General features: G+C 42.0%; 1 protein-coding gene across 6 annotated transcripts in view; it reads right to left on the bottom strand.

Moving 5' to 3' along the window:
- The window catches only part of ABTB3 (ankyrin repeat and BTB domain containing 3), a 227,171-nt gene that overhangs the window by 80,764 nt on the left and 132,655 nt on the right, over window positions 1–13,752 (bottom strand). For all 6 annotated transcript variants that reach the window (XM_081210802.1, XM_081210800.1, XM_081210797.1 and 3 more), the window contains exon 3: window positions 7,507–7,656. In XM_081210802.1, the coding sequence (XP_081066928.1) occupies window positions 7,507–7,656 (150 nt within the window). The remainder of the gene's footprint in view (window positions 1–7,506; window positions 7,657–13,752) is intronic.

The raw sequence follows: 13,752 nt of genomic DNA, 5'->3' as shown, positions 1-13,752 counted from the left end.
CAGGGTACATGTTCGGTTCACTTTAAAGAGCAAGAAGGGACCCATGGCTCAGTGGGAGAGAAGGGGAAAGACCCCTGCCAGAGACTCTAGAGCAGGCATCCCCAAACTCAGCCCTCCAGATGTTTTGGGACTACAATTCCCACCATCCCTGACCACTGGTCCTGTTAGCTAGGGATGATGGAAGTTGTAGTCCCAAAACAGCTGGAGGGCCAAGTTTGGGGATGCCTGCTCTAGAGAGCTTTACCAAGGAACTGTAGCTCAGTGGTACAGCACATGCATTGCACACAGGCTTAATCCCTGGCAACCCCAGGTAGGATCAAGTAGCAGGTGATGGCAAAGATTCTGCCCTAGACCCTGGAGAGCTGGTGCGGTTGAGTAGACAATGCCAGGTTAGATGTGGCACCAGTCTAAGGCAGTGGTCAGTATCTCTGGCATCCATCTGCCTCGGGAGACAATGAAGGAGTATGCCTTTGGGGGTGAGGTCAAGCTGTTGGAAGGTAGCAGTGCCTGCTGTGGCTGTAGAGACTGATGTAGGAGAGACATGTTTTATTCCACCTGGTCAGTACAAGGCAGCTTAATACTATGAAGACATGGCACTCCTGCTCTGCCTGTGATTTAACTCAGTACTATTTCCTACATTCTTTTTTTAATACAGAAAAGAAAATACAGAAAATCCTTAGGGAAAATGCATGAACCCCTTTTGTTATTCAGTGCCAATCACACAGATACTATCATCTACATATACTCATCTGTCCAAGCACCAGTTGGTTGCTGAACAATATGCCCAGGGTAGTGAGTATCTTGCAATTTCAGTAATGTATAAGGGGGTGGGGTGGGGTGGGAAGCAGCACATTATACTGGGCTGAGAATAGAATACAATTAAAATAAAATAATGTGTAGTAAGTGGCACTACACAAACAAATTGACAGGAAATATCTCAAAGGCACCCCCACCAATGGAAAAGGCTGCTGCTATTTTCTCACTAGGAAATAGCGCTATCACACATGGAACATATGTTATACCCAAATCTGAAGCCACAGTTTCTGAATCAGATGACTTCCTTTGGCAAAAGGAGCCAGACACATTCCAATATGTTGCTCCTGGCAAGAAATTCATTTCAGCACACAGTATTTGTTTTCCTTGTGACTGAAAGCATATGGTCAAATTCCACCTCTATTTCAAGAAGCAGAAACTCTCTTCTTTCTTCTACATCTGCTAATCTTCTGTTGGAGACCTATGATTGCATAACCGAGATTTCCTGGTATTCATGCAGTATTGAATAGGAACATATGTGGAGCTGGAATACGCTTCAGAATAACCATGATCTTAATATAAATACCTACAGTTAATGGAGTAGGTGTGAGAGACAGGGAGTAAAACTCCACTGGCAACACTCATTTAATAGAATTGTGGTTTTGGAGTCTCAGTCTCATATGGAATGACAGTCTCCTGCCAACCAGTTATAAAGATGGTGGCAAGGAGAAAGCCAGCCTGGCTTCATCCAGCAACCAGTGGACAAAGGACTGCTGGTGATGGTAGTGGTTGTGTGTGTGTGTGTGTGTGTGAGAGAGAGAGAGAGAGAGAGAGAGGCAGAGAGAGAGAGAGATTTTCATGGATTCTTATTTTTACATTATTACAACCTATTACAATCAGAGTTGGGCAAATGTATCCATTTTGGTTTCTCGGTGTCTCTGTATTTCCATATTTTTTTATAAAGTTCCCATGAAACTTCATCATCATTGTAGTGCATTTGTGTATACATTTTTGTATGCACTTTTGCTCAATGTTCACATTTTGCAAAGCAATCCCCCCCCCAATATAATGAATTTGTATAAGTTATTTTCACCAATATATGCATTTTTATAAACACTCTCCTCTTGCGCATGTATGTTTTCAATTTGTGCTGCTTTGCTGGACAACTGCACTGTAAAATTTGGAGATGCCATGAAAATTTCTTAGATTTAATAAGGGGTATTGGTAGAAAGCTCAGGCTGGAATTTGGCAAGAAATCAAGTAGGTAAGATATCACAAATTGTGGGCTTGCTACAAAGAAGGATTCTTGCAGAAGGACACCATAGCTGTAAGTATATGTGTGATGTAGCCGTCATCACTTAATTAATCAATTAGCGCAATCTGGTAAGTACAAACACACACACACACACACACACACACACACACACACATGTCCCTGCATGCAAGAGAACTGTTGCTGCAGTAACTTGCAAGAATACAAAAAGGCACAGACTAATCATCCAGAAAAATATAGTCTTAAAACCAAAAACAGAAGATGACCGCTGGCACAGGAGGAATAAACCAACAAACTGCAGCCACCATGATTTCAGAGTATTGCAATTTTTGCTTACTTTACAATATTCTTATGACTCAAACCTTTAATTTTAACAACTCCCCACCCGCTTTTCCTGCTGTTAGGAAATGACTATGATCAGAATGAATCCTACATCCCTCAGATGTTTATAATTCCCCAAAAGATTGAAAAAGGGAGAATGGATTCGGTGTGCAGTCATCCTGTAGAATCAGGGCCAAATGGATGTGTGCTCCATTGCATACCAATCCCTTGAAACCATGTAATATTTTGTAGAAACGTTTGGTTAGCCAACTTCCATCAAAATATAGAGGGGAAAATGAAGACAAATTGAGAGCTGCTACTACCTGAATCAGGATGCTCACCCTAAGATTACTCAGTTCAGGTGAATTATTGTTTAAACCCTTTATAATTTATTTGTGATACTTATCTGAACCAATTACCTAACATTTTCAGAAGGTAAAATTGAAATTCTTTGGTTTTCCAAAAGCAGTTTATGTGCTTCTTCATCAAACGTAGACTTATCAAGCTAAATTTTGTCTAATCACAAAAATGGCAGATTTGAATTCCTCACACCCAAAAACATATTTTTAAGACCCCTCACTGAATAAATTTGCAAAAATTAAGTTTCACCCCCTAAAAGGACATGTCCTAGTGTGTTGTGCAAACCAGCTCACTGCGCTGCCAGAAACAAACCTTTTGGAAATACCTTGTAATTTACAGTACCTCCACATCATGCAAACCACACCATACATTTTTTGATATCATTTGTGCACATAGAAAGCTAACCCTCCAACTATTTGAGTAATCAGCTGCACTTCACTTAGTGTATTATGATTGTATTGTTTTAATGCATATGTCTATGAAATTATGTACCGCCTTGAAATGACCCTTTTAGGCAGTATACAAGTGGGGGAAATTAATCTTTCCTTTCTTTTTAGGTGCATATACTTGAAACCACCAATCATGGATGCATAGGCACACCATTCTAAGATTAGCATGATTCAGTATCTTGAAGATGTTAGGTGGTAGGCAGTTTTCATTTGAGATGCAACATTGGAGAACATTGTCCTGGGCCTAAAAGTCCTGGCTGTTATTCCTAATCCAGATGTTGTGCCTCTGTTTCCCTTTCAATGCTTTGCCTTGTTTTGTTTGGAACCAAAGCAATCTAAACAAGGGACCATTTCTTATGAGTTGCCTAGCAACAGCAGGTCCTCAATCAAGGATGGAGCATATCAGAATGTAATACTGAAATACAAAGAGTAAATTATTATTGTCGTGTATCTTTCTTGATGCCCATCTGTTGCTCTGATTACTATTCCCCATAATAACTAAAATTTGTAATGCATCAACAAAATCATCATTCAATGGCCAAAATAAAGGGGGGGGGATGCGAAGTTAAGCTGGTGTAAGGATAAGACAAGTAAACTGACCAAAAGCAAAATAATTCAATATTAAGCATTTCTAATTTCTAAGCAATTTCTAATTTTTAGCACAATAGCTTTAACTCTGACTTGAGGGATGAGGTGATAAAAGGAATTGAGTTTTAACCATTAATTAATTGGACATCATATTAAAGGTTCACAAATGATTAAGTAATGGTTGCAAGTTTGCAATTTCTTCTTCAACTTTTTTTGCTGCAAAATATTAATTACCTGGTTAATATTAATATAAAATATTAATCTCATGGGTTTTGGCTTAATTATTCCTAGCTTATCCTTACATTTCGTAAGTCATGCGCTTCTAAAGCAACTTATCTTCAAGTCTTGTTTTCCTTTATGGTATCATCTAGAAGTGCAGACAGAATTAAAGCAATCTTGTTGCCCATTAAAACATAAATTGTTCTGCTTTGATTTTCTTAGCTAAGTTCTGCTTTCTTATGCTTGATTGTTAAACTTCAATTGTACTTTATTTACACTGAATTTACCGGTATATTTTTTAAAAATATGTTTTTATTGATTTTTCGTAAGTAACAAAAGTACATTCAGTGTCTCTGTTTTTAAACAAATTACAGTCAGTTTGAAACAATTTTTGTTGTAGACGATGTCAAGTTGAGGAGGAAAGAGAGGGGGAGGGGGAGAAAGTAGAGAGAGAAATTTTAGGAGGGGGGAGGAAGAGATGAGGGAGAATATTTGAGTGGAGCTTTTTTGTCAGGGTCACATGTCTGGTGTCTTATTTGTTGGCTGAGCGTGAGGTCAGAGAGTCCAAGGTATGGTTGGTTGTGGCTGATTGGTAGCAGAATGTTTTGTTTGTTTGAGGGTGTCGTTGTCAGGTTACGTTAGCCATATTGATTCATATGTTGATGGCAGGGTGGGTCGGTCATTGTCTTGTTGGGTTGTGTATGTGATAAAGGGGAACCACAGAGGGGTGAAAGTGTTTTCCTTTGTTTGTCCCTGCTATAGTTTCAGTTTGCTTGTGAGCTTTTCTAGTAGGGTGGTTTCCTTATGGCTTGGTACCTGTGGTTCATGGACACTCCTGACAGGTCCCTGCAGTGTCTTGTTGGTTAATACAGTGGTACGGTACCTCGGGTTAAGAACTTAATTTGTTCTGGAGGTCCGTTCTTAACCTGAAAATGTTCTTAACCTGAGGTACCACTTTAGATAATGGGGCCTCCCGCTGCCACCGCCGCACGATTTCTGTTCTCATCCTGAAGTAAAGTTTTTAACCCGAGGTACTATTTCTGGGTTAGCAGAGTCTGTAACCTGAAGCGTCTGTAACCTGAAGCGTCTGTAACCTGAGGTACCACTGTACTTCTATTAGGCATTTCCATTCCATGCAGTCAAAGGCTTTGAGGGACATGATCGTCAGTGTGGATTTGGTTGTTTAGCTGTGTTCAGATTCAGTAGTTTCCTAACGAGGTTTGTTATATTGCGATCAGGGACAAAGCCAGTCTGGTCTGGGGCAATTAGTTTGTGTAGGAAGCATTTTAGGCAGTTGGCCAAGATTGATATTAATATTTTGTAGTCTTGGTTTATCAGTGAGATTGGGTGATATGATTCTACTTTGAGGCTGTCTTTAAGTAGCTTTGAGATAGACTGAATTTATGGTCTCTTTATACATTCACCCAGTTCAAAAAATGATAAACTACTGTTATGTTGGTCCTCAATTTCTTGGTCATCTACCAGAATCTAGACCTTGTCCTGCTTTGTTTTACCTTGTCTTGCTTTGCCCGAACCTGAAATTTTGCCTTCGCCAGAATCCCTGTACTACCAAGGTCCTTAGCTTCAACAAGCTGGGAGTTTGTTTACTGCAAAGAAACATTCAGGAATACGGGCTTCCACCTTCAATTTGAAGTGGTATTTTCCCAGGAGGGATCTGCCATGCTGTATTTCTGAACATGCCGTTCAGCTTTCAATGTTTTCCTCCATGGAAGAAAATGCATTCTTTGACAGATCTTGCATCCGAACATGATGTTTTATTGTGTGTATTTCTTGAGAAGTGATATTCTAATTCCAAGAAACTACGTTACTTTGGAAACAGCCATAAATGGACATGAAAACTGCATGTCAAGGAGGATGCTAGAAACTGCCAATCATCCTCAGGCAAGCACCTTTGTATCCAAACCCAGGTTTAACGTCTTGTTTAAATTACGTGATGTAATCTGTGTCTGCGGTGAGGAAGCCCCATTCCCTACTACAATACAGAAGCAAAACTAGGCTCTGACAGAGTAGAGAAGGGATCAGCTGCTGTGGACAGTTGGGTGGTGGGGAAAATTCTACTTATCAGATGCTTGGGTGAAATCTGGTTGAGGAAGCGTGAAAGCTGGCAGCTTGACAAATTTAGGAGGAGGAGAGAATGACTTTGGTGGGGTGTTCGGAAAAGTGGCCCTAGCAGTTTCCTTATGCTGTCCATTAAAGCCTGCTCCAGGTTGGAGCAGAGTCTTGGGGAAAATGCCCTCCAGTGGGCTCCATCCTCTGCTGATAAACCCTGGTGGAATTACATAGCAGCAGTGGTGGGAAGCATTCCAGTGGGTGGCTGGGAGCTGCCATGTTAATTTCCCACAACCACCATCAACCCATAGCCATGCCAGGGAGAGTTTTCACTGCTAAATTTCCATGTGCCCAGCTGTGTTAAAGTCATGGATGCACAGCCAGTTCAAGAAGTTGCAGCCCCAGCTGGAGGACATGTCAGAAGAGAAAGAGGTCCATGGATTCCAGTTGCCCCCTCCCTGTGCCAGGGTCTCTAGTTCAGTTGATTAACCATGCCTGAAGGAACAAAAGCTCTCCAAGAATGCAAGAGCCCGTAAACACATTCTGAATAAATAGTGGTGCTATTATCGGCATGTCAGGAGACAGCAGCAGCAGCAGAAGCTTCTGACAGAACATGCCGATTCATTTGCCTATTTTAAGAAATGTAGAATCAGCACATCAGTGAATAGGTGGCTCAGTGATGAAGGGAGTCTTTAGAAGTCCTTCAATGACAATTAGGAGCAGCAGGGTTGGGTGAAAGACTAGACAAATACTCCATTTAGCTTCTCCATTTATAGAGGTACAAACAAAGGTGTTTTATTTTTTCACTTGGTGCATTCTTTTTAGGGCTGAGTGAACATGCTGTGAATTTGAGGGGAGGTATACTCTGACTGATGCTTTCAGGGGCAAGTGGGTAACTGTGGGGTAGTGGAGAAGGAACACAGGAGAGCACAACAAGAGCAACTGATAATGTCTTCTGCCAGAGTGGTAATTGCTAATAGTCTAAGTTTTGGGTAGGGTAGGGAATGGACGACAGGTCTGTGCTAGGAGGACTTACTCAAGGCCACCCACTGAACTTCATTGCTGAGAAAATGTGAACTGAGGTCCCTCCAATCAAAGTCCAATATGCTGACCACTGTACCACCCCTCAGCAGCTCATTCTTTTGTGTGTGTGGCTCTGGGAGCTGTTGTGACAAGCAAACAAACAATAGCTGATTCTCCATCTCTGGAAATACAAAAACGAAATATTCTAGAAAATCTGCGAACAAGCTTGAAATGGCTGGCTTCTTCCCTGGGTCTTACGTTGCAAAGTGTTTAACCATTATTCAAACTTGAGTTACAAACTGCTCCACTGGTAGGGTATAAAAGTCACTCTGCTTCTTCCTGCCACAGCAGGTTCCCTCCACAACCCTGATGTGTTTTTCTATGTAAACCGGAACATAATTGCTCATAAAAAGTAATGGAGGGAAAGGTTAGGAATGATTTTGTACTTACTGAGTTCTGCGATACTTCCCACACGCGTTGCAAGCAAAGATTGCTCGATGGTCCGTAACTCTGATTGGCTAAACATCTGGACTTCCCCTGGCTTATTTGACCTTTGCTGGTCTTTGTGAAGATTCAGACTTTCTGGCAAGCAAGGGACACCTGGAGTTAAAAGAGAAGGAAAGGGGGGTGTTCAGTGCAATTTTTAAACTCAAGGCTACTGCAGCTTTTCATTATTCCTTTTTAAAGGACACTTTAAAGGTCTGTTCAAACACACGAAGCTACATTGTAATGAATCGCAGCCGTTGGTCCACCTACCCCAATTCTATCTACTCCTATCTACTCAGTGACCTTTCAGCTTCTTAAGCAGATATATTTCCCAGCACTGAATCCTGGGGCCCGTTTTAAACCAGAGGTGCCAGTGTGTCAACCGGGGGTGCTTCTGCATGAAGAGCACATGCTCTGTCACCAAGCCATGGCCCCTGTCTAGTCTCACATCATTTCTCCTGTATGAATCTCTCACCAAGTAGAATGTGTACACCAGGACCATTTTTCTAGATGTCCAAATTACAAATTTCCTCATCTTCTAGTCACTTTCCTACAACACAACATCTTAAGAACATATGTGAAGAAAAACAGCATGGAAGCTGACCAAGTCATCAAAAAACTTTTGGTTAAAAAAATGGGGCACAAAGTGGTTGGTAAATAAATAAAGCCAATAAACTGGCCCGAATGTTCACCACTCTCCAAAGAAGATACACCTAAATACACATCTGAAAGCAAATCCAGCAAGTCCCCTCACTCAGCCCCTTTTGCCTAATAATAGGTCCTAATGTATCCCAATATTGATAAATGGAGGACCGATTCATTTTCCCTACCCCATTAAATAATTGGCCTTTCTCTGATGAGAATGCCAATATTGATGCCTGTGACAAACTCAGTTGTACTTGTGGGGAGACCTCTGGGAATAAAGGAAAGCTGCTGATGCTCCTGAATAGTAGTTGCCACACAGTTAGCAGAGGATAAGGTTTTGGAGACTGTGCTGAATTAATCAGGACTCTGGAAGCAGTTACTCCAGTTACCTGGAGGCAGTGACATGCTCGGTAGCTGAATGTCCTACTTATGTCCAGCCACTCCAGAAATTCAGCATCATGCATCATTGTGTTTTTCAAAAATCCTGCCTTCAGGGAATCTTTTTGACAGAGTTTAATCTGCTGAGACGGAATCCCAGGGCGTGGGACACAGAATTCCTGTGCTTTGCAAAGAGTTGTAGAAAAGTGTTTTAGGAAACATTCACAGCTTGGGCAGGACACTGGCTAAGCTTGCTTCTATATAGCTGCTGCAATACTTTTGAGGGGCAAAGGTGAACTGTGTACAAAACTATCCTATAGAACAACAAAGTTTTGAGGACAAACAACTTTATTATGGACTATCTTTAGTTCACAAACGTTTGTGCCACAAAAAAGCTGCTTTCTTTATACTGTTGTATTCAAGAAGGTAAGAGCAGCACAAGTCCTTTCTGACCAACAAGAGAGACTTACAATATTTCTTGCCTTCTCCATACTCCAACACACGAAAGAAGACCCTGCATTTCTCCCAAGCCTTTTGCGCATGTCAGAGGCCTCAGGAGATGGCAAAGGAAGTGAGTGGTGACGCAGATAGTGACTGGTTGGTAAGCCAAGCCAACATATATTCACTCAGCTTTTTGGGGAGGGGGCAGATTTAAAGTTGTTATGTGAATTAGTTAGACTTATTATACACCGCTTATACAGGAAAGCAAGGGTATGTTTGAGAGAAGCACATAAATCCAGTTTATTGGGCCAGTTTATTGGCTTTATTTATTTACCAGCCCCTCAGCAAAAGGGGCTGAGTAAGGGGCCAAAATGTGAGCCCACTTCTATCCAAGCTCTGAGACCACATTAGCTCTATTTAGAAAATGTTAAGGTTGAAGATGACCTGTTCTAATCGAAAAGCCTAGCATCCCTGAAGAAGCAATCACTCCATATGCCCCCACTCAGTTCAAGGTCTTCCTTATTTCAATACAGTCTTAATGAGTTGCGTATTTTTTTCTGCTTCAGTCACACTGTTTAAATCTGACAAGTAGGTAGGCATGTCAGGCTCCTATAGTCTGAATATGCAAGAGACGTCTTCTGTTTTGCTGGCTATTACTGCCATATTTTTTTCCTGTCATTCTGAATCAAAGACTCCTGCACAACATCTCTATAAACTTGTAACTGCAGAATCTGTTCTCATGTGTCACTGGAAAATTATGCTAATAAATGTCCTTTCTTTGTACTGCCCTGTTACTTGGTATTGCATGTTTCCTGATATGCCTGGCTCCTGTCAATCAGCCTCATTACTTCCACTCTGCACATGACTACATTACATAGCAGAAGCTGGGTCCAGTTCAGTTTTCTCCAGAATATCTGTGCTGTTCCAGTGACATATAGACAATGAACCTGATTGAGGATCCTGGAGCTCTCAGGGCTTAATTGTGCATACATTTACTTACAGTCATGGCCCAGGACTCAGACACCCATTCCCCTCAAGCTATCAGAGGAAAGCCTATGCCAGGGGTAGGAAACCTTTGGCAATCCAGCATGACTAATTGTCAAGGTGATGGGAACTGGAGTCCAACAATATCTAGAGTGCCACAGGTTCTCCAGCAGTCTCTTGACCCATCTCCTCTGCTTCAGCCTCAGTCTGAACTGCTCCCTCTCACAGGTTCCGCCTGCTCACTAAACCTTGCTGTCCCTTCAGTATCCAGCTACTCCTCTGACCTCTCCTCAGTGTCCCACTACCAATTCCCGGGCTCTGAGCATTCCTCCTCTGGGATTTCCCTTGGAGGTTCCCCAGCTGGTGCCTTCCACCACTCTCTTCATTCAGACAGTCCCTGACAACTGATGATGTGCCAGAAATTATTAACAGAAGTGTATCTCGGCACCTACTGTGGACTTCCAATTTCTATAGACCCCCTTGCAAGGCTAGTGTATGTCCATGTGTGATGGAAATGATAAGCTTCAATAATCCTCAGTGGATTTGTGCTGATCTCTGAGAGTGTGAAAAAGGCTCAACAGTAAATAGTTAAATAGAGCCTCCATGTTCATGAGTAGTATAGCTTTTAGTAACAAATAATAGGAACAAACAATGAGGGGAATACAATTGCCATCTCCCCTACTTGTGTACTTTCCAAAAGCATCTGGCTGACCATGGCTATGAACAGGCTGCTAGACTAGATGGACTCTGGATCAGGGTCCATCAAGGCTTTTCTTATGTTTTTGTGTATTTATAAAACCTTAGGGCTCATTTACAATTCACTTGTCCGGTGCCTAGAAAAGTTCTGAGAGGTTTTCTGTTTGTCCCATGCTTCCTAGGCATGGATCTGAGCAGTTTTCAGTTTGCCCTGCCACTTTCCCCAGAAAAACCCACTCTTTACAGCTGAATCAGAGCAAACATCAATCTGAAGAAAACCCAACTGACATTTACTTCGATTCAGCAGAGAGCGGGTTTTCCCAGGGAAAAGTGGCAGGACAAGCAAAAATGTGGACAAACCCTTACATTCAATCTGCTTGAGACCATGATTAGCCACTATCAATCAGGGCAGGCAATTAATAAACTGGGTTAAATGGACTATTTAGGTGATGTGGTACACAATAGCTTCATATATCCAATTATTTTTAGCTTAGAACTGGCTTGAAATGATTAAAAGCAAACATTTTTGTACAGAAGCAATGACATAGTGGGTAGGATACAGACTTAATCGTGCTCAGAGCAGACTCACCCTGACTAACTTAAATTCCATTGATTTCAATGACTCTACTCCAGGCATGACTAAGTCTGGATTCCAGTCAATAACTCCCAAAGGGTAGAAACATATGCACAACTTGAACCTTCTGGTTATTAGCAGTGGAAAGTGAAGGTTCTCAGTCTGCTTGGGAAGTTCTGCCATCCTACAGTCAGAACTCATATTGTAATGTAGTAAAAGCCATGCACTCGTCTTCTTTGCAAAAGTGCTAAAAAGCAGCACAGCTTTTCTAAAGCATGCTAGAGAGCCTGGCACTTTGTTTTGTCTGTTGATCTATATAGTCTGAAGACATATCAGACAATCACACTTCTCGACATTACAATTGCAACTACTGTTTCCAGAACCCAGTCATGTGAAACATCCATGCCCGGCCAATCATCCTGGAGAAAGCTGAGGTGTGATTAGGCCTATCCCATGATAGCATACCCTTCCAGTGTCCTTATTTTCCCGGGGCATTCCTGAAAGTACAGAAGCCATCTCAGCTTCTGATTTGATCCCGGAATGTCCCGTTTTATCCCTCCAGCATTGCTGCTGCCAAACTTGGTGAGGGTGATGAGCCGGTGCTGGAGGAACCCTTCTGAAGCAGAGCCCTTGTGCACAGGGGAAGCAGTTCACCACTAGAGCGGAGGTGGGAGACACATGCGATGCTCTTACCAGACCCTCTCTGCTGCCGCCAAAGCTGCCACTGCTGTCATGATCTTAGGTAAAGAGCGGGTGGAGGAAGCGAGTGTGGAGGAAAGGCAGTGAGCCGCTGCCAGGTAGGGGCTGCTGTGGCAGGCGAGGTGGTTAGCTGACTCACGCAGCAGCGCAAGCCGCGTCCCAATTTTCAGCTGAGGAATGTTGGAGGGTATGCGATAGCTCACCCTTTTGCCGATTATATGAATTAGCCAGAAGACACGACCAGCCCTTCCCACTCTCAAAGGTATATTTCCCACCACTTGACAAATACAGCAAAAGGCAGAGCCACAAGATTATTATTATTTGCCTTCCTTGAAGTGAAAATGAGAATGGGAGGAGGGGATGAAAGAGTGACAAGCCCAGAAAGAAGGAAAAAGAAGGTCAAAGTGTTCTGTTTAATGGAAGAATTGCACTTCAGTTGTTAGAATGGAACCAGAGGTTACTGCTATTAACTGTAAATAAACTTCTGATGTGATTATATAAAAGGTACTCATGGATGCAACTCTGCATAATTCAACAGCAATTCTATTTGCCTCATTATATTCTTGGGTGTCAGCTTTATTCTGATATTAGAGAACACCCTATAGCCTTTTTAGCCCAAGAGCCACATTCCCTTCTAGGCTACCCGCAGGGGCTGTAGGTCAGGGGTGGGTGGGGCCAAATGCAAAGGGGGTGGAGCAATGAATGTCAGTTTTCCTTTTGTACAGGACAGAGGGACACATCCCTCAAGCCAAGCAAGCAAAATTAATGTGTCTAAGGAAACATAACCCAGACATAAATTATCAAGGAAGGTACAAAACAGAACCAGGGAAGGGTGTGGCCTGCAGAGAATAATGAAGGCCAGATAGAAAGGCCCAGAGGACTATAAGGATCTATAAGGTTCTTTATAGTTGCTGTTCAAAGTCCTTAAGAAAGAACATGAACTATTGCAGAGTAACCTAAGAATTAAGCTTTCTGTTACAAGGAAGTGATCAATATGTAACTTGGAAGGTAGCCTCTTTTACAGTAAAAGCCTCCAGTTTTAGGAAAAGGTATCTGTATTTTATTTTAGACAACTACAGTCTTCCTTATTTCAATATTTTATTTTAATGCTTGATTTTGAGGTGTTTTTACAATGAGATTTTCATTTTATGTACACTTTTATGTAGAGGTTTAAATGTACTATACTTTTATGTGGAGTTTAAATGTAGTTTATTTTGTTAACGTATATGGGACGAAGTCAATAAAATTCTATTATAACAGCAATTTTCTTTCAAGCTGAGATGCTGAAGCAATGATCAATATTATTTTTCTTCTCTACACAGCATTGAGATTACAAATACAGTCATACCTCGGGTTACAGATGCTTCAGGTTGCGTGTTTTCAGGTTGTGCACCGTGCCAAACCCAGAAGTACCAGAACTGGTTACTTCCAGATTTTGGCGCTTTGCACATGCGCAGAAGTGCTGAATTGCGACCCACGCGTGCGCAGACATGGCACTGCGGGTTGCGAACGTGCCTCCCCCACGGGTCACATATGCAACCCGAGCGTCCACTGTAATAGGAAGTATCTTATTTTTATCTCTGTGTTCAGGAGATGCAGATAAATTTGAAGTAGTTGAATATAAGGGATGTGTTTGGAAGAACCAGTTTATGAGGAAGAATCAAAATGGACTTGACTGGTTATATTTTGCTATTTTATTTGCTGCAACAACAAAATTATAGTGTCCCGATCAAGGGAAGTAATAGTACCGCTGTGTTCTGCTTTCGTCAGACCATACTTGGAATACTGTGTCC

The sequence above is a fragment of the Podarcis bocagei genome (genome assembly GCF_964188305.1).
Source record: "Podarcis bocagei genome assembly, chromosome: 10".
Lineage (NCBI taxonomy): Eukaryota > Metazoa > Chordata > Lepidosauria > Squamata > Lacertidae > Podarcis > Podarcis bocagei.
Note: the sequence above shows the minus strand (reverse complement) of the source record. Positions and strands in the feature narration are given on the sequence as shown.